We start from the raw sequence: 21145 nt of genomic DNA, 5'->3' as shown, positions 1-21145 counted from the left end.
TTTATTTTTTATTTAAAAAAAAGGAACAAAATCTGAAATGAAATTGCATACACATGTGAAATACAGAAAAAATAAGGTCAGTCACCCAACCTTTTTCATGGAAGAAAAACAGTCGCAGCATATGTATTTTAATATTCCCATTGTGTGCAGATTTTGCCCCAGGAAGGAAGCATTACATTTGAGTGCATTTAAAGAGCAATCATTGAAACCTTCTCATGTATGAGAAGCCATGGATCCTAGCGCTTGCAGGGTTCCTACACATTTCTGCAGGTTCAAAATCCTCTGACATTTCAGTGGCTGTTTAATGTGATGGAAACAGAGCAACAGGGCCGCTGAATTTAGTCAACACTACTAAATATCACTTAACTTAGGATAGTTTTTCACAGCTTTGTGAACCGATATGGTGTCTACAGTACCAGACTGAAAAACTATTTTTTGGTCCTATTCCAACATTTTCTAGGCTGTTAAGGCATTTTCTCGACCTGTGTAGGAACCCTGTAGGATAAGCCCTAATCTTAAAAGTTTCACCTCTGCATATCTTAACAAAACAGCATCTGCCAATTTATTCTACATCATTTAAGTCTTCGATGCATGAAGTGCACAGTCCAAGACAGCACCAGGAAAGCAAAGTGGGTACAGCAGTAGCCTGAAGGTTAGAGAACGGGCTCGTAACCGGAAAATTGCAGGTTTGACTCCTCAAATGAGCTGGGGAAAAGTCTGGGCAGGGCGAAGTGAATAAACAACACTGTTCACTTCCCACATGTCCACTAATGAAGTGCCCATGAACAAGGCACTGGACAGGTCCCAGATGAGACTGTGGAAAACCCTACCCTAACCCTGAAACTACGTTCCCACACTTTTTATTCAATTATTTGTTCTGTGTGAACTTGGTAAAAAAAAACGGTACAAAGGTCAATAGTGAATCTCTTGATGAGGCCACGTCACAACATAAATCTAAAAGGTAACTCTACACACGTTTTCCACATCAAAATGATCAACATTTTCCATATATCCTGTTGTGTATGAGCTGTTGTGCAGTGTGTCTGATAAACCTTGGGCTACACAGGGCACGCAACAGATGCATTCTGTTCACGGAGGACCTGCTGGAACCAGCTACACTGAATGCAAGAATCAATGTATAGGTAGAGTAGAGTTCTGTGCAACAATTTCAAAAAAGTTTCTATTTTTCAATGGTACGCTTGCCAGAGGGAGGCTACGGGTACATCACCAGGGAAGGAATGAGGGGATTACATATAAAATAAACGGCTGATATGGAAAGTTGTATTATAAAACCAATAAAAAGGTGCAATAAATGATGATCTAGTCTCAAGTCGGGACCAATTGAAGTGTACTCGGATACGGATCGCTGTAATGTGAAAGCGTTGAATGAAGTGTACTCGGTTGCGGGGACCAGGCAGTCGTACTCGGGGAACAGTTTGAATCAAAGAGATGCAACAAAAGGCACACCTATGGGCACATTTTCTCTGTTAATCCCCATTCAATTGTCTTGTTTAATTGTGTATTTGTTGCATTACTCTTTTCTATTTTATAAAGAAAAAAAAACATCCCCTCCCACAAGCCAACCATTTCTCCCAACAAGCAGCAGGGGAAAAAAGGGAAAAAAAGAACAGGTCATTTAAGAGTCACGGTGGAAGCATGCTCTTATGGGACAGCTCATACACAATGGAAGAACTGGAAACACTCAACTTTACAATTCCAGTATTATCATCATTATTACCGTTCACAGAATGTCACATTATGTCCATAAAAATGAAATGAAGGCCTTGGAGACATTGCCATTTTATGAATTAGTCCCTCATATTTCCTCATACTTGGATTGCCTTTGGTAGGTAGAAGTAGTTCAGGTCCCAAAGTCAAGCAAACCTCCCTCAAGCCGCAGTCAAACCATGGCCACACATCGCCTCATAAGAGGCGCAAGATCACTTTTGCAAAACAAATGATCAAATGAAGGAAATTAAAAATCATAGCTTAAAAACAACAATTGTTGTTATCCAAGGCAGAACAAAAAAATAACTTGTGTCCAGTCATGAACACACACGTAAGAGGAGACAGGTTCTTGTGAAAGATCCGGCAGGAAGTGGGGAGGCCCCGAGGCTGCCCGTTGTTCCCGATTGTGAGGGGGAACACAGCTTGTTCACCAGACAGCTATGGGTGCGGTGGGTGGTGGTTGAGGGTTGCATGGAGGCCAGAGTCCTGCTAAATGTAGTACTGATGCAGTGCTAGTTGTTCCATGAAGGGCCGTACCAGGTTGTCTGTAGCGAAGTAGAAGACCAGGCCGAAGAAAATAGAAATGGGCAGGGCTGGAAGAGCCTTCTTGAAGATGGCGAGGAGTAGGAGGGTCAGACATAGGCCCTGTGTAGAGGAAGGAGATGTTCCAAACATGAAGTATGAAAAGAGAGAAACGACATGCACATCCCCAACCCAAGTTTGGGCAGGTGCTGAGTGACGAACAGTATACAGAATAACAACAAAACACTCACACACTGAGGGCTCCAATGCAATCCAAACATGAATCATATCACATCAAATCAAAATGTGATATCCACCATTTTAAAGCATACATCCAATGATCACTGCAGTTAAGTACATTATGAGTTACTGATCTTTGCTTTTGAAATATTTGTTTTAGAATAGAATCTTGAATTACTGGACATATTTATTCTAAAATGCATTTACACTAACTAGAGTATGACTGAAATCATACATAGGAGAGTGGTTGCAAAACTGATTCCGCTCTGACAAAGATCACACCGTTACTCAGCCTAAACACTCCTACACAAAAGTGTTGAGAGACCGATATGATTGTGGTCAGGCACCAAAACAAACTTAGGTTGTGTTGCAGTCATGACAAGAATGGCCACAAGACTTTCCATCTGATGTTTTCCATCTCAACATTTGAGAATGTTCTGTTGCCTTGTTTTCAGTTTATTAAAGTGACTGTTAAGGTGCTCCTGTAGCGCACCAAATGGTTTCTGTATGCCATTCTGTGTAAATAAAGCAAACATGACTTAAAATGAATATATGGATGTAAATAATTGATACTTACACCAAATCCTTACAATACATCCTTGCAGTTTGCTTGCATGAAATTAAGACCTTTCTTTTAACATTTTAACTCCTTCCCATATGCGATTAACTTCAAGGTTGGGTCTGTCACGCCACGCTTTTCAGTCGCCGAGAGCTTATTTTGAAGAGCCGCCAGCTGATTTTTCATTTCCGGGGCAGCCGCTAGTTACTGTCGCTTTCGTCAGAAGCGCTAATAGTGCCACGAGGTCCTGGGGATTTTTTATTGAGCTCCTAAACATCGTTCTGTATGATCACCTCAATCAGAGCTTCAATTCCGAGGAAAAGATAATCGCTAAAGATAGTGGACGAAGGGAAATTATTCAATGACGTCACAACGCGGAAGCAAAGCGTTGCCAGAAGACGGAGACGCCAAGAACTGGTAAATATAAGACTGGTGATTCTGGATTCATAATAATAACTTGTTCAATGTCGTTCTTGGCGATCGGTGACTTTTAATAAAACTCTGTGTGCAGTCTGCTTTATATAACTTCATTACCTTTGTCAACAATTACATGTCCCATTTGACACTGGGTTATACAGGTAGACAGAGACATCTTATCAGCACTTTACTGTCCTCTGGGCTGTGGGGATCCACAGGTTGAGAACCCCTGCTTAACAGTATATGGTTTGCATCATGGGAAAGTATGTGTACCAGTCTCAGCTCAGTAGATATTATCATTCTGTACCAGAGTGGCAGTGCTGCCTATTTGATCAAGTATTTAGTTGTCCCTACTTGTTTACTTAGAGTAGACAAGAGGCACCTCTTAGGTAGCAGCATGATGGCTTTGTCAGCCTGAGTTCTCTGTGTATATGGTTACAATGTCTGTAAATGTTTGGGACAAATATGAATGTATTGTATATATCTTATGCAATGGATATACTTGTACATATCACTTTTGTCAAAGTCACCTGATCGGCTACAGTAATTGGGACTGAAGGTTGATGGGCCAGGTGTGGTATGTCACACTATATAAATTGTCTACTCATTCCTTGAAGGTCTGAGGAAGGGCTGCGGCCCGAAACGTTACCACTTCAATAAAGATATATTTGGGAGCATAAAATGGTGCAGATGTTTTTCATTTGTGAATTTATTTTGATCCAGCAACCAGCCTATATTAGGTATATAGATGTGTGTGTCCTTTTTGTTCAGCCTCCTCTAGTAAGTGCTGCCTAGCCCAACACTAAAGTAAACACATGTGGTTACTCACAATGAGGATGGCCACAAAGCAGGCAAGTGTGGTGTTCCAGTCTCCGCTGGCTGCGGCCGAAGCCTTCCCCACCAACATGCTGTAGAAGATGAAGTCTCCCAGGCCCAGCTTTACACCCCCTGAGAACACAACCGCATTCACTTTTAAGCATTTTAATGATTATTTCAACTTCTGCTCTGTTGGAGATTACAGTGGAGAGACGGGAAGAAGACATTATAGAAGACATCTAACGTTACACAGGTCTCAAGATGGATTCAAACCTGAGGTGTCACAATTATGTGGGTACTAGTGCATTGTGGATTCACCTAGCAAATCCATGTTTAAAAGGTAGTGTAAATGTATGTTTTTGGGGTAAAACTAAACTATATTTGTTAGAAAGGTTAAAGCTCTATATTCTAATAGTAGTAATTGTTATAGTCGTGTTCCTTCAACAACAGGATCTCCCTTTATCTCCGGCTCTTTAGTAAACAGAAATTTGCCAATTTCAGCCAATCAGAAGAGTACCCATTTATCAAATTCAATTTCATAGTGTTCTAAATTCCAATGTTGTCTGCTCACTTCTTTGTATCTTATCACCAGTATCCAATCAGGAGCGAGAACTCCTAAATACTGTCTAAACAGCTGGTATAACGACCTGGAAATGCTTTGTTGTTTATTTTAGAGTTGGAGAGCAGGGAGACCCCTTATACCGGGACAAACACTCTATAGCAATGTCTCTTTATCAGAATATAAAGCTCTTTAACACCTTTAACAAAACAATGTGTCTTTATTAATACTTGCTTGACCACCTTTCAATGCAAAATGGCCGCAGCATAATTGTTCCAAGATATCTACATATATGACCAAAATCCCAACGTAACCAGTAGTAAGGAGAGCAAGGCTCTGACAATTATTCCTACAGTGATCCTAACAGTGGGGACCCACAAATGGCAGGGCGCCACATTTAGGGAGGGATACAAATTTGCTTCTGGACTGTAATTATACAGTAAAACTTGGGTTCCTACCTAGTATTTTCTTGGGAGGCTTCATGTGAGAGAAGGAACAGGAGGGCCCCCCGAAAAGTACAGTTGTGAAAACTAGTAATTGGTGTGAATAATCACATTGAAATCTGCCATTACCAAAACCAGTCCCTGCTGTCAGACATACAAGGTTATTCAGAGACATGTTCAGGAACACACACGCATTAATTTCACAGAAAAAGAGAAAGTCATAAAACATTCCTATAAAGACTGAGATTAGGGAACTGGAAGATTACTACATGTAGCAATGCAAGTAAAGACTGGTGTTCACAGAATTTGTCTACTGTGAAAACAGGGCAGAGATTTATACTGAGGCTGGGGCAAGCAATAGTAAGAATAATAAGTATTGTTGTGGTTGTGTAGTTACATTTTGTTTACAATTTATGTTCCATAACATTTTCTGTTTTGATTTAAGTTATATTAATTAAGCTTTATGGTCCGTAGTTTAAAGATAGATGGATATTAGTATATTATATCTAAAGCCCAAAGCACACCAAAGGGTCGCAATGCAACTCCTTGCAACCATGCGAGACGCGAGTAGACGCATGTAGTTGCGTCGACATGCGCCACCATGTGCCGACATGCAACAGGACATATCATACCGCTATGACGAACGCTAAAACCGTTTTGTTGCGTCTCGACAAGGAATTACAGCGGCCAAGACAGAAGACAAGCGGAAGTGCGGAAGGCACACTGCCACTCAAATACCCGCCCCCACCTGCCTCCGATTTGGCCTACCGAACGTCCGCTCTGTGACGCACATGGAAGCGTCTGTGGCTTCCTTCCCTGTAAGATGGCACGAGAGACCCCAGAGCCAAAGGAGGCTTAGAGCCATAGACCTTTCGGTCTATGGCTAGGAGACGCATACAACCGGAAATGAACTGGAATTGAAAAATTTGCCTGGCATCCGCCTCCATGTTATCAGATTTAGAAAAATACATTTATCTTGGGTTCAGATCGCGTTTTTGGTCAAGATTTTCATGATTGGCTGGCCTCTAAGCCAATGGGAGACTAGCCCTATACAGCCAATGGGACACTAGCCCCACGGCCAATGGGACACTAAGCCCGCTCTCCTCTCCCCCACCACACCATGACCAATGACTACAGAAAGCCCCACTAAGGTACAATATGCAAGAGAACGGAATGCAAGCAGATATCTTTTTTTTTTTTGTGTTCAGGAGGGCTGGTTGTCTGTGTGCGTTTAAAAAATAATGTGTCTGCTGTAATGATGGACAAGTTACAATGTATGAATCATTTTTGTTACAAACTCATTTTGGACATCAATCTTTGAGAACACATCTAAACTTTAATCCCTGGCAATCGGCAACCAGTATTGCCAGAAGATATGAGATTTGATAATAAGTCACTGTAAAATGCCAATTATAAAAATACTACAGTACAGAATGAAAAAGAAAATATTGATTTACCTTTGAACTTTTCAACCCAAAATGCCGCCTATACATATCATCCCCCACCAAGGTCCATGAAACTCCACCCATCCATAGTACCAGACCTTTTTTGTTCAGATAGCAGTGCTTATAATACCCTGGCTGCCACGCATGTATGCATGAGGGGTTAAGTACGACAATTCTAAACGTGATTACGTCTGAGGAAGACACAGAGCACCTCCCAATTCCCCGATCGTAATTCACCCTGTGTAGAGTGGCAAATACAGTAAATTATAGATTAGGGGATAATTACTGTCAGTTCCCCATAACTTACAGTGGGCCTTGACTGTGGAAGTTAGATTCACATTGACGTAAACGTAACTACATTCTCTGCAATTTCAAATGCAACAGTGTGGTGAACATCAGTTATTTTGCCTTGCTTTGGTGCATGCATGCACTTCCACACTCATGTGTGCATGGCTGAACAGGGTTTGTCTGTATGTGTATGGACGCATGTCTGTCCCATTGAAATTAGACCAACCGCAGCTCATGCGGCTACGGCGCTACGTGCATGACGTGACAAAACAGAAGCACCTCAGTCCATGGAAGCATGAAAGTTGGGTCGTATTTTAAAATCTCTTTATGCATTGTATGTAGCCATAGCACGTCATAGTACATATGTATAGCATAGTATAGTATATATGTATAGTTTCATTATATAGATATTCCACTGTTACGTTCTTAGCTTACGCATGTTTCATGATAAATGCTTTTTATGTGATTTTATGTGATGTATGATGCTTTTTTGTTCTTGCTTAATGTAAATCGCTCTGGATTAAGAGCATCTGCTAAATGCCTAAATTGTAAATGTATGTGCTATCTTAGTTATAAAAATAATTTTGAGGGGTGTTAGCCACTCCTATGCACGGCTTTGTGTGTTTGACACTACTCATGTCGGAACTTACCCCCAATCCATTCCGTGATGCTGAGTGCCAAGCAGGGAAGCTTTTGGTACCATTTTAAAAGTCTTTGGTATGACTTGGTATGCCAAAGACTATTGAACCCCCGACCTACAAACTCAGGGCATATTCTCCAACCACAAGGCCTATCTATCTATACTCACAGTTCAACCACACCGGGTGGTCCAGAGGTGTAATGTCAACTCCATGCATACACATAAAACAGAAAAGGGACCATAATCATGGCATTGCCCCTTTAATTGCAAGTCTCCATCCTCTTTAACTTCTTGATGCTTTAGCCTTCTCTCATGGTGGTCTTTTGTACTATAATGTCACCAACTCAGGGATTTTCACTTTGTTTTATTGCCTATTTAGATCATTCAGTGATGCCAGCATTACTAAGAGTTTGATTTACTTGACATGAATTAATTAATTCTGAAAACGAACTAACCTAAACTAAGAATTGATACACTAAATGCAACCAAACTAAGTAGTATTGAGACTTTCTGCACTCACTCTCCTCATCGTCATCCTCTACAGGGGGGCGAGCAGAGGGCATCTGTTGAATCTGTCTCCTAGTTTCCTCTGTGGACTGGAGGGGCCCGAGCTGGTGCTGCTGCTGCCCCACCCAGTTGGGTGTGAATCCTCCTTCCTCCTCTGGCGGAGGACTCGACGGCGCCGGGGGAGTTGCTACTGGAGACGATGGATTTGAGTCTACAACACGTACAGACAAATGACAACAGATTACACAGAGTGCAGAATTAGAGTAAGGGATTGGATAAAGGATATTTAAGAATCCATCCAATTATTTACACACACACACACACACACACACCTTGACTCTCTTGTGGAGATGCTGCTTCTGTTTCAGTTGAATTCCTCTTAGGAGGCGGCCATTCTGTATCTGCCATGTTGACTAGCCACACCATGGTAGCTGTTATCAAATGAAGACAGGCATACAAAAAGTTATTTATTCAGTTCATGAAAAACAGCACAGCTTGTGTGTGTTATTCCCTTTGCCACAATAAGTGAGCATATTCCCCACCATTTCACATTTGAACATACTATACTTCACCCCAATGAATACAATTCTTATTTATGCGTTATATTTATTAGCCAATATCTCTGTGCTATCACCATGAAAATATATAATTAAATCTTAACAGAGAGTAAAAGATAAATAAATCTTACAGGAGTAAATGAGAGCTGGAAAGATGGGCTCGTCCCTCTCCTGAGCCGTCTCCACCAGGATCCTCAGAGGGCCTTTGGGACACAGGACGGCTAACAGATCTGTGGAGGAGTGGGGGACAGATTCCAGACAGACCATGTTATCAGAGAACAGACAAAGAGCTCTTTGAGAGGGTCAGTGTGCAGAGATGACATGTGTGATAACCAGAGGCCTGCGTTTTGAGTGATTACATCCCGTGTTTCTGGTTTCACTTACGGTGGCAGGGCAGCCTTGTGCTTAAGGGAGTCTATCCCTTATCATAAGATCATAGGTCTGATCCCTACAGCAGTTGATGTCAAACTTTATTTGTCCTTTGGCAAAAAGCTGGGCCCTGTCCTGATGTTTATTTCTAAAGCTGCCATGTGTTGTATACAAATCCCAGCTAGATGACTAAAATGTCAACACAAGCAAAACATTTAACATGAGGGGCTCAACCTAACCTGTTCGAGGAACCTGATGTAGTATGGAGTTTGCTTGGCACAAAGCTTTTACATTTAAAGAAAAATCATACAGAAATATACAAATACAGTACTAAATTAAAACAAAGAAAAGAGTCGCCACACACTAGCATGTGTTTAATAAAAATAATGTAACATTCAATAAATAAAACTTAATAATGATATTCTAACTGTATTCACATTAACATGATGTACTGTATATGCTGCAGTGGTCACATTTGTTTATATCTGCACCTTAATCGCTGATGTCTGTTCTCCCTCTCAAAAGAAATCACATTCTTTCTATGCCATCTCAGCAAAGTTTTTGGCAGACTGAGAAACTGACAGTGTATCCAATGGTCTACCTCTCTGGAAGAAAAGGCAGCTTGCAGGACATCTGCCTTTATCTTGGCTTGTAAAGTGGCTCTTAAGCTGACATACTGGTGGATTTAAGATTTAGCTCACATACTGGTGGATTTAAGATTTGGCTCACATTTCTCAGATTTGTTTCCCCACATTTTCTGTTTGCAAGTGGCAGCCCTGAAGCCACATCCCTTACTCTCAGTAAAGCATGAAGAGATGTTTGTCATCCCTTATTGTGACACTCTACACACCACTATACCACTATCCCTTATTGTGACGCTCTATACACACACACACACACACACACACACACACACACACACACACACACACTAGTATAAAACCACAGTAAAAAATACTTTTCCGTCATCACTTTTTATCCTCAATATGTACTTTACTCAGTCAATCAAATCATCTCTATGGGGTGATCAGCCAATCAGATCATCGCTATGATTCACACAAACACATGATAATATATGGCCATGGGACCCTGTGCATTGAACACCACAAGTTCTGCAGCTGCACCCAGCATGTTTAGAATTTGGATCAAAGCCACAATAAAAATAAATATATTTCTCTGTCATTTGTCAGGGGAAACAAAGCGTGAAGAATCGCATTGTGAATCTGATATCAGTGAATAGTTAGGTATAGAACTGCAAAACATTGAATGTGCATTCACTGCATCATGACATATCGATCACTATATCTCTGAAACGGCATATCGTGGAGACATTGTATAGTCAACTATGTTTATAACAATATCGCCCACACCTGGCCGGATGGTAACCGCAAGGTTCCCAGTTCGAACCCGGGCTCCCCTAGAGTTAGGTCGCATTCTCACCAGAGAGCTTTGCTGCGATTAAAACGAATCCTGCTGCGCATTTTCAGAAAGTGCGCTTCGTTTGGCAGGTGTGAAGGCTCTTTCGAATCCTAATGCGCAACAAAGAACCGCATTTTACTCCGAGCAAAAACGGGGGTTTTGCTTCGCTTCCAATCGCGCTTGACTACGATTCGGTGCAGGTGTGAATGCAATCCGCAGCAAATACAGGAAATGAAGCAAACATACGTCAGGCGGGTGAGGAGCTGAACACAGTTGGAGACGGAGAAGGCATATTTTACGCAGCGCAAAGATGTCCCGTTACCGTGGATAGACGTGGTCGAATGAGGAGAGTGGAGACTGAAGCCCTGATCGAAATGAGGACGAGTACATTAATCAATTGCTTAAGAAAACACAAACACTGCAGTGCAGTGTAATAGTATTATAGCCTACAGAATATTCTGTCTGTCTGTGCGTGCCGTAAACATGGAGTGCTGTCACTGCGTGGGGACTAGTGGGGAGTAGGAACTTTCATCTCGATAAACTTGTAAACATTTTGCGCTGCTGTCTGTTATATCAGTGCGCTCAGCGCTGTGCCTCCATGCCCAAAAGAACAGTGCGTGCGTGGCTGCGTGCTTATAGTGAGAGAGCGAGAGAGGGGGGGGCAGTCCCAGACCGTCGGCACGACACATAATGCACGTTATGAGTATAATTATCACCATAGATTTATCATTTCACTGTGTAGGCTAGTTTATGAATGTAACACATTGATAAAGGTCCCCCCTGCTGCGTTTCCAATTGCTGCGGATCATGACAGTGTGAAGGCAAACCGTAGCCAATTAAATATGCAAGAATCCCATTTCTCCTCCCATACGCATTCGAGTCTACCGAAGTATTAGGTGAGAATGCGACCTTAGTGTCGAAGTGTCCTTGTGGAAGACACTGAACCCCCAATTGCTCCCGATGTGCTGGTTGGTGCCTTGCATGGCTTCCGCCGCCATCAGTGTATGAATGGGTGAATGTAATGCACAATCTATGTAAAGCACCTTGGTTAAAGGCACTATATAAATGCACCATTTACCATTCTTAGTTTTTAGAGGGTAAGTGCATGCATAAAGTGAGTGGCAAACCGTGTGGCAAATGCATTCTAAATCAGTAGCCAAGACGGACACACCAAGACGGTGTGTGTGTGTGTATGACCTTGCATGAACCATCGTACTGATCAAATTCAAATTGGCTCGTGCCAAACAAAGTAAGTGGGCTGGAGGGCCAAAGACATTGAAGGCGAAGGAATATGTATGTTTTACCATAGACGGATATGACGGCCAGTATGAGCCAGGCGGTCCACTCTGGCAGGTACTTGATGAAGACCAGAGCCATGAGGGCACTGATCATGATGAGGTAGGCCTGCTGGAGACGCAGGGGCCCCTTCCAGTGGATGCAGATCATCCCCACTACACCAAAGTTCCAGATGATCACCGTCAGAGTGATGTAGTCCATGGCCACGTTGTAGGTCTTGAAAACCTCTCTGTCAGAGAGAGAGAGAGAGAGAGAGAGAGAGAGACAGTTAACACATTTAGTACCGGAACTGCATCAAAATAAAGGCGCTGCTTGCGCCAGAGTAATCGCCAGAGTAGTGATCGCTTCTATTTTGAAAGCCATGAACCGGAAATACTTTCTTAAAAAAGTTGACTGACAAAGTGCCATCACAATCTCCGATCATCTTAATATATTTATATACGCTCCAAAAAGAGTTCATATTTTGCGGGAGAGACGGATGAGGAGCAGAAACGCAGCGCCAGCATATCGATCCATTCATCACCACGGAGAGCGCCCTGGATGAGGAGATACGAGTCATTCTTTCCGCCGCGCTAACATGGGAGTCAATGACAAGCTAATAGTTTCACAGAGCGTTAGCATACGGCAAGCGAAAAGCGAAATGCCAAAAAAAAAAAAAGTAATTATTCTGAATATTATTATCTCGCCCCGCGTCGTTTGGACGTTGCTAGGACGTCCACAGACGTCTAAGGCACCTCTCGGTTCCAATCCTTATGACGTTTCAGGACGTATTATGTACAAAATGTGTTAAAGATGAAGGGAAAGGGGGCACGGTGGCACAGTTGGTAGTGCTGTCGCCTCACAGCTAGAAGGTCCTGGGTTCGATTCCCGCTGGGGACGCTGTGGGCACTGGCGGCGTGTTCCCTCCTCCGCATCATCAGTGCCCATACCCGAGGCGGGGGTTGGCGATAGGGCCTTTCTGTGTGGAGTTTGCATGTTCTCCCCGTGTCCCCTAGGGTAGATACCCTCACAAAAACATGCCGTAATCCTGGTCTCTAAAACTACCTCCCTCTGGCCAGCCGGGGCGCCTGATGGAGGGGAAAGGAACTGGTCGGAATAACGTGTCCCTTCCACGCGCTACGTCCGGCCGGGGAAATTCCCCTCTGTCAGGTGAAAAGAAGCAGCTTGGACTCCTCATGCATAGAAGGAGACATGAGGTCAGTCCGCTGCCCCCCCAGGTTGGCAGAGGAAGTGTAGCGCCCAGGATTACATTAGATAATTGGCACTGGGTGATAAGAAAAACTGGGTTACAAAATCGTGGGATAAATTTAAGTAAAAAAAAAAAAAGATGAAGGGAAAGAGACAGTGCAACAGAGAGAAAGAGACAATGAGGGAGAGGGACAGTATAGGAGACAGACAGTAGAGGGAGCGGGGACAGAGAAAAATGTAGAGAAATACAAAGAGACAGTCAGAAGGGAGGACAACAATTTAATCCAGAGCAGAGTTGCGTCAGAGACACCTACCTACACCTACTTAATGATGAGAGAGTGCAGGAAAAGGTCAACATAATGTCTAACACTCTAACTCTACTTGACCTTTATCTTTTCCTTTGATCTCAATCTAAGGGGAAGCAGGTTTACGGCCCAAAGGTTATGAATCTTTACAATATGTTCTTGGACAGGAAATCCTTCCTGTCCAAGAACATATTGTAAAACATATTGAAAAACCTAGCTTCAGAACAAATGCTAGAGGTTAACCACATTCACCCTCACTCCCTATTTTGGTAAGGGTGAGTATTATTTGTAGGACTGACTGGACTTACTTGAGGTAGATGTAGGAGAAGAAGAACAACAGGAGGAGAGAGGAGAGGAACAGCCAGCCTTGAATCACCTGTAGGGTCAAGAGGTCAAAGCCATGAGGATGGAATTACCATGGTGTTTCTACCCACAGACGCCGCTGCAGTTCATTGGAGCGATATGCATCTTATGGAGGCCGCCATATTATTGACTATCCAATATGGCGGAGGCAAAGCACACTGCCACTCAAAGTGACTACTGGGGCCTGGCCGTGGCTCAGCGGTCCAGGCACCTTGGCTGGTAATCCAGTCTGGCAGTGTGCCGCGGGTTCGACTCCCGATCCCGACGGCCTTTACTGCATGTCTTCCCTCCATCTCTCTCCCCATTTCCTGTCAGCCTACTGTCTGTCCCTCCATAAAAAGGCGAAAGCCACAAAAAAAAAAACATTTAAAGTGACTACTGGCCAATCACAGCGCGTCATTCCCTAAGTAGGGACACTAGGTAGCCCATACTGTACCTTGTAGCAGCGGTTCTTGTAGAGCAGTACCAGCACCAAAGTCATGACGATGATGACACTGATCATGATGATGGCGTTTAGAATAGAGTTGAGGGCTTTCTGCCCTACAGTGTCCGTGTCTTCAGTAAATGGTGTGTATATCCTATGGATTGCATTAGAAAGCATTATTTCAGTCACATGTCCTGACCAGTGATGGTGTACTTGTTCAAGATTATTCGATTAATACAAAATGTAACCGAGAGAATAATCGCCATAAAAATACACTTATATTGGTCAATAAATTAAAATTTCCATACATTTTCTAATATTTAATACACATTTTAGTATTACATTTTATATATTCTGTAATTGAAAAGAATACAAATCTGATACAGAAGTTATTTCTCCCAGTCTGTGTCACAGTTTCTGATTGTCTAGTCTCATAAGAGGCTGATCACAGTACAGGTACAGTGCTTTATGTGAAAACCTTCGTCCATTGGCAACCATTTAGTTAATGTTACTGTTTGCAGTAAACACAACATTTATATCATAATATTTTAGCAACGATTTGCATAATAAAAGCTCTATAATAAATTGCTGAAGTTTTGATTGAACCATTATGAGTGTTCTTTATTATAGGCTGTTACTTCAGTAATGTGGTTGATATGTTTGCAATTATACAGCATTGTCTCCATCTAGTGGTATGGCACAGAACTATATTCTAAAAAATCTAATAACAGATTCCTAGCTCTGAATTATATATGGGGTCCAGCTTCAGCTTGATATTGTTGGCAGGTGGATTGTTGAAGGAATTAATAACTACACTTTCAGCGTTTATCATTATGCTTTTGCATTATGCTTTTGCTCCTTCATTACTTAAAATAATTGAAACAAATGCCTTTGACAATCACTGCATACAGTACACAATCACTTGTCAAGAGTGTAAAATTAAACATTGTTAAGGCTCATTCATAGTCTGGATTTTCAGTGGTGAGGTGACCACCGGAGCTGAAATAACGTTGAGCGGTGGTGAGTAAAAACAGAGAGAAGGGCTGGGGCGGTGGTTTTCTCTTCACCGCGGCTCGTGACGTTATGTTGTAGTTCGGTGGTCACCAGCAACCACCGAATGAATAATGCTTTACAGTGAGCCCACAATCGTCAGAGATTATTAAACATATTCATGCAATAGCTAAACTCTGAATTAATCAAAAATACAACAGAAGTAAAGTGTAAATTTAAAATGTTGTTCTGGCAGGACACTAAATGACACTATGCAAGTATGCAGTGGCTCACAATCACTGTGTACAAAACTTAAAACACTAAAATTACTGCTGCAAAATCTCATCTACTCCTCCAACTCCATCCCTTTGGTTTTTGACAGTTAAATTAATCCCCATGGGCCACAAGGCCATGAAGTGCTCCCTTTGTTTAATCACATGCTGTGCATTTTTCCATTGTGTTGTGCTGTATTGCTGCTGCAGCAGGGCGCATCCCTAAGTAAGAGCTGCCATGCTCTACTACCATCTGACAATATAAGGTTATGGGTGATACCTGACAGAACTGCAGTAAAGCTTACATAGCCCACTTCTAACATTTAAAACATTAATCCATGAAGTCATATACTTTGATTCTATACTGTTACAACTAAAACTTACTAATGATCATCTTCATTTGCTCTTGTGAGCAAACATTACTGGAGTTCACCGCTAAAAGTGAACACTAAAACCTAACTAATGCCACCGCACTCACAGTCGTTGTCCGTCGTTCTGCGTGTAGAAGCTGACCGACTTGATGGTCGCCACGACGACCACCATGCAGAGGGTGACGGGGACGAAGAGCATGATGACGTGCTTGGCGCCGTACTTCAGCGTCATCTCCTCGTCCTCCTCTTCCACGCTCTCCACCACCCGGGGCTGTCGGGCCGTGGGGGGCTGTCCATTCTGCTCTGCCCCAGTCCCACTGCCTCCTCCATCAGTACCACCATCACCGCCTCCTCCTCCTCCTCCTCCTCCCCCCCTGGACCGGACTCTCGTTACACCAACCTCTTCGGATGGCTGACTGGGCTCTGTTGCCTCGCTAGTTGGCTGGGGGGAGAGGGAGAGCAAAATCTATAAAAAAAGACAGGGTATTGGTCTTCCACACAATACCTGGAATTACATAAAACAATAAAAAGAAAATCACACCTGTGTGAAGTGTACTCTTATCATTATACATCATCCATCATCTCATAAACAACTGAATTTATTTATGATTGGTTAGCTCATCTAAATAAGATGTACATTTTCCCTTCATTGTCAATGGCATTTAATGTTTGTGTCGCCACAAATTTACAGCATATTTAGCAAACAAGCCAGACATTCGACATAATTTCTCAATTTCGCAAATATGAGACGTGTGGGACAACATTTAGGTCATATTTGGCGGACATTTGACCCATTTCTCCTTTCATTGTCAACGGCAAATATGAGACGTGTGGGGACAACATTTACGTCATATATGGCAGACATTTGACCCAATTTCTCCTTTCATTGTCAATGGCAAATATTGAGACGTGTGAGGACAAAAGCTGTATATAGGAGGGGCTAGTGCCCCTCAAAAAATAAAATATATACATTATCTCCCTTAATACCAGCGGTCATCAGCCACTGGAGTAGTGTGGTGGTGTTTATGTAGAAAAACACATTCTCACTGTATTGATGTTTTCACGTTTTGTTTTGCTAGTCCAAAAACATCGCTGTCTATGAAAACAAACCATGTAAACACCAAAATACAGCGAGACTCAGGGCATTATGATTGATTGATTTAAGTATTTATTAACAGTTTGCAGAATGGGTACACAACTCAATACAAGGACAGTTACTGTGGACGACACACTGATAAAGCGTTACACTTTTACGGGGGGAGGCAGTTTCTGCAGGTAAACACCACCACAAACTCCCTCCAGTGGCTGAAATTATATAACTATATATTTATTATTTCATTAAGTATAAGTATTGTAAACACAGGGAAAAGTTACATACTATATAATATATATGCCAACATAGTTATTTGGCCATGCAACGTTTGTTTTTCAGCCTTAAATATATGTAGCAGATTCACTGAGCAGAGCACTGCCCTCATTCCCACTCACTCAAATGTTATGCTTTGTCCCTGCAGGCGAAAATAAAGGGAGCATATCAAGGACAACAAACTAAACTTGCCTGGCAAGTCAAGACACGAGGAGTTTCAAACAACCTTGGCAGGTACGCATAAACAGAGACATATCTCCAGAGACCATTCTGCATAATTTAAGAGCCATTCTGCAAAATAAGAGCCACTGCTTTACAATAGTGTGTTGTTTATGTTCGTCAAACCCAGGGCCAAATGCAGAGGCTGGTCTCTCTACTATTACGTTCCCCCAGTTGGTTAGGTGGCATAGATATACTGTAAGCTATATTCTGAAATCGCTTTTAAGCCAAGAATTTAATGTGCCAATATAGCTGCTGCTTCAGTGCTTCCTGAGAAAAAAACTAAACTTTGCCTGTCCCTCCCATATAAAACCCTAGATGCCTCATTCGCCACCGCAATTCATTGGAGTGACCTGTATCGTAGGGAAGGCGGAAGTGGGCCGGAAGTGCTGCCACTTAAGTGACTAATGGCCAACCAGCACGTCTTTTCCTGGACGTATCAATTCAATTCAAAGGAGCTTTATTGGCATGAAAAAATGATTGGCCTACCGAACAACCCTTATGTGACGCGTGCAGAAGCTTGCCTTCCTCGAGATACAGACTATGGAGGCGTCAACCTTTCTATGTCTATGGTGTTTTAGCACTGCTTCTGTGAAACCTATTAAAACCAGGAAGGCATCCGTGTCATTTTAGTGTTGTCTATAACAGAGTGGTACATCTATTTTTGGAAAATTTGTTTGATGAAAAATGACGAATACGTTTGAGAACTACCGATATAGAAGGCATTTGTGGAATCAGCCTCAGGTCTTAATGGGTTAATACAGCTAAAGTGACATTTAGAATAGGAAACATAATTGCTGGACACAATAACTACCACTCTGCTGGGTGAAGAAAAAGAAAATTTGCTGTTCATTTCCCACAATGAATGTCTGGTGTGTGATAAACAGTGGACATTGACTGCTGCCACTCAGTGAACTGTGACAGGACTTTGTCCACTCTGTTGGTTAAGGAAGACACGCCTAATCAAAGAACAGTGACTGCACAGAAACATTCATAATCATATAAGATAAGATGAACGTTTATTGATCCCCCGGGGGACATACTGCCATTAGTTTCTTATTTACTTCCCCATCACTTGTTAGCTCAAGATGAGTCATGCCAGTGCCTGGCATGTTATGTCAGACTAAGAATAACATTCAAATGGGTAACTTAAAAACGTATACAAGGCTTTCTACTAATTCAAACATCTTTGTAGAAATTGTCAGTCTTGCATAAATAAGTTGCATATTGCAGGTAAACAATTTCTTACTGTGGTGTAGATGTTCGCCGCAATTTGTAAGACTAGATTTATTTTTATATATAATGGGATGAATCTAGAATTGCATTACCCTCCATTGACCAAATTGAAATTTGACTGAATGAGTCACCTGACTTTCATTGACTGAATTCCGACAAGCGCTTCCAAACCCCAACACATAAATATAATCACCTGCATAGACAGAAAGTAGCTCATGAGTCATTACATGTCTACAGTGGATTTTTATGAAACAAACACTTTTGAGATTGAAAGAGGATAATTCAAGCTTGCCCTACAGCTGCAATGTTGGTGACCTTAACGTCGTTAATACAAGCAATTTCAATTTGACCAATGGGCTGTCAATGGAGGGTATTGCATTTGCAACTCTAGATTCATCCCATTTTTTTTAAGAATCTAGTGTTGCAAATTGAGGCTAGTGTAGATATGCAGCTCTTTTGTGCTCCATTAGCCTTTCACTGAAACGCAAATAATTTAAAATGCTAGCTCAGTTATTAGGAAACACATTAGAACTGCACCGTTAGACAGAAAGGATGGCACATTCGTTTATACTGACCATATTGTTTTCAACATCCACTGCATTGTTCGCCATGGTTGGCAGGGCAGATACTTGTCCTCACATGCAAACCAAATTCTTTCGTCCTGATGAGAATAAGAAAGAACGTTTGGAATGGATAACAGCACACCAGAATGGAGTTCAGAGATACATCTTTGACAGAATGGAAAACAATGTTCAGAAAATCCAGGAATTTAAAATCGAGTGACCGTTCGATTGCACAATCAATTTAGGAATGAATATGAAAGCAGCCATCAATAGGGACCCGGGCTGGTTTTACGTGTTTCTTTTGTTGTAGTCCCAGCTGTCATTTATCCAACCCACGATTTACAGAAACAGAGCCCAGTTTAATGAACATCACACTTAGGGACTTCAATATATTAACACATTCACGAGCTGTACGGTACTTAATTTGGTGAGATGAACTAGCTTGTTGAATGGAGAGTCGGCTATTCATTCACACGGACATAAATACATCATGCTGGTGACAGTGGTGAATGTGCAGCTGTTTAATCTCATGGTTAACCCGATGGGCAATGGAAGCAGGTGCCACTGCTGCCACAGTATCTGCCATTAGTACGACCACTAGGTGTATGTATCCACTGACAGGTGGGCTGTACGTATTAGCAGTAGCAAGCTAACGTGGCTAGTTAGCCAATAATGTTAAGATTGCACTGGGTCGGCGGCAGAAAACTTGGTTTGCTAAAGCCCAACGTACTGTGCTGAACAGGGCTCTTACCTATGATCACCAACAGAGAAGATGCTTGCCTTGATGTAGAAGTTTGAAGTGATTTAAAGAAGCGTTCACACTAGCCGTGGTACTTTCCTCCAGTCTCTTTATTGTTCCTGCATGTCTTGGCTCACACACAGAACATCCGGTGGCTGCTACTGAAGGCTACTTCCTGGGGGGGGGGCATTCAGCATGATCAAAATGATTAGGCCTATATTTATATATAATTTATTTTTGTGAAAATGATGTCGTATAATAATAATAATTATTATTATTATTATTATTATTATTATTATTATATTTTGTATGCATGTATATATTTGTACATTTTTGTATCCAATTGTTTATTTTATTTTATTGTCTGCATGCTTTTTTATATCACCGTGAAAAATGACATATAGCCTATGCATGGGTCTAAAGTTAAAGTGTTTTACTTTTAATGTGACAAAAGGTTATACTCAATCATCGTAGAAGACTGATTAAAAATGTAATCACAATGTGTGAGAGGGGAGGGGGGGTCGCCGGGGGGTCGCGGGTCGTGGATGGCATCTGAACATGATGTTGTATACAAAATTACAAATACATAGATATGCTGGTCATCCAAATCAGATGATGTTCAAATTATCATGCTGACATCATGGACATGCAGGTCTACTACGAGCATCACGCCAAGTGTCAGGGGTGCAGGTGTTGTGTTACAAAAACCCTCAAGGGTCCGTCCCAAGCATTACCATTTCTAAAGACCCGGAGTTATAGTCTCCCTGTCCATGTCATGCAGTGCAGTGAAAGGAATTAAATAAGCTATTGTGGTGATGTATATATAGGCTACGGATAATATTGTTCCTTGAAAATGTTTGTTTGGTTGTCATGATGCATGCCAATTTTGTTTGAAATGTTACATTAATTCTGGAAAACCTTGTATACATAATTATCCTTCGTGTAAAATAATATGAATCTTCTGTTTATTTGGAGAAAGGTTTTATAAGATTTACAGGGTTTAGGATTTTGTATTTTGACTGGTTTAGGATTTTGTATGTGAAACAACTTCGATAGGCTGATTATTAGGCTAATTGAATATTATGGTGTAATTTTCTAAAAAAGAAAAGGAAACAGACAAACCGGCTATAGTATAGCTGTATATACTTTCTAAAAGGTGCCTTTCAAAACATGTGCTGTATAGGCTAAAACACAAAATAAAACAACGTTAAAACAGCAACATAATTGAGCAATAAAACGTTATCCTATACTATAAAGCAAGATGAAACATCATAAAGCAAACTATAATAAATGATCTATTATAC

At 41.7% G+C, this 21145-nt stretch overlaps 1 protein-coding gene across 2 annotated transcripts; it reads right to left on the bottom strand.

The window, feature by feature from the left end:
- On the bottom strand, positions 1–19988 carry psen1 (presenilin 1). Of its 2 annotated transcripts, none has more exons than XM_080784536.1 (11): positions 19854–19988; positions 19115–19200; positions 15826–16184; positions 14098–14239; positions 13607–13674; positions 11814–12034; positions 8853–8951; positions 8497–8595; positions 8178–8375; positions 4296–4414; positions 1–2373 (listed from the first exon to the last, which is right to left on the bottom strand). In XM_080784536.1, the coding sequence occupies exons 2-11, from the start codon at positions 19148–19150 to the stop codon at positions 2218–2220; spliced, it is 1497 nt and encodes a 498-aa protein (XP_080640662.1). In that variant the 5' UTR covers positions 19151–19200; positions 19854–19988; the 3' UTR covers positions 1–2217. The 2 variants fall into 2 exon arrangements, with proteins under 2 accessions (XP_080640662.1, XP_080640663.1); XM_080784537.1 differs by having other exon boundaries at positions 15826–16160.
- Positions 19989–21145: the final 1157 nt, after the last annotated feature.

This window comes from Protomyctophum bolini, assembly GCF_963924005.1.
Source record: "Protomyctophum bolini genome assembly, chromosome: 15".
Classification (NCBI taxonomy): domain Eukaryota; kingdom Metazoa; phylum Chordata; class Actinopteri; order Myctophiformes; family Myctophidae; genus Protomyctophum; species Protomyctophum bolini.
Note: the sequence above shows the minus strand (reverse complement) of the source record. Positions and strands in the feature narration are given on the sequence as shown.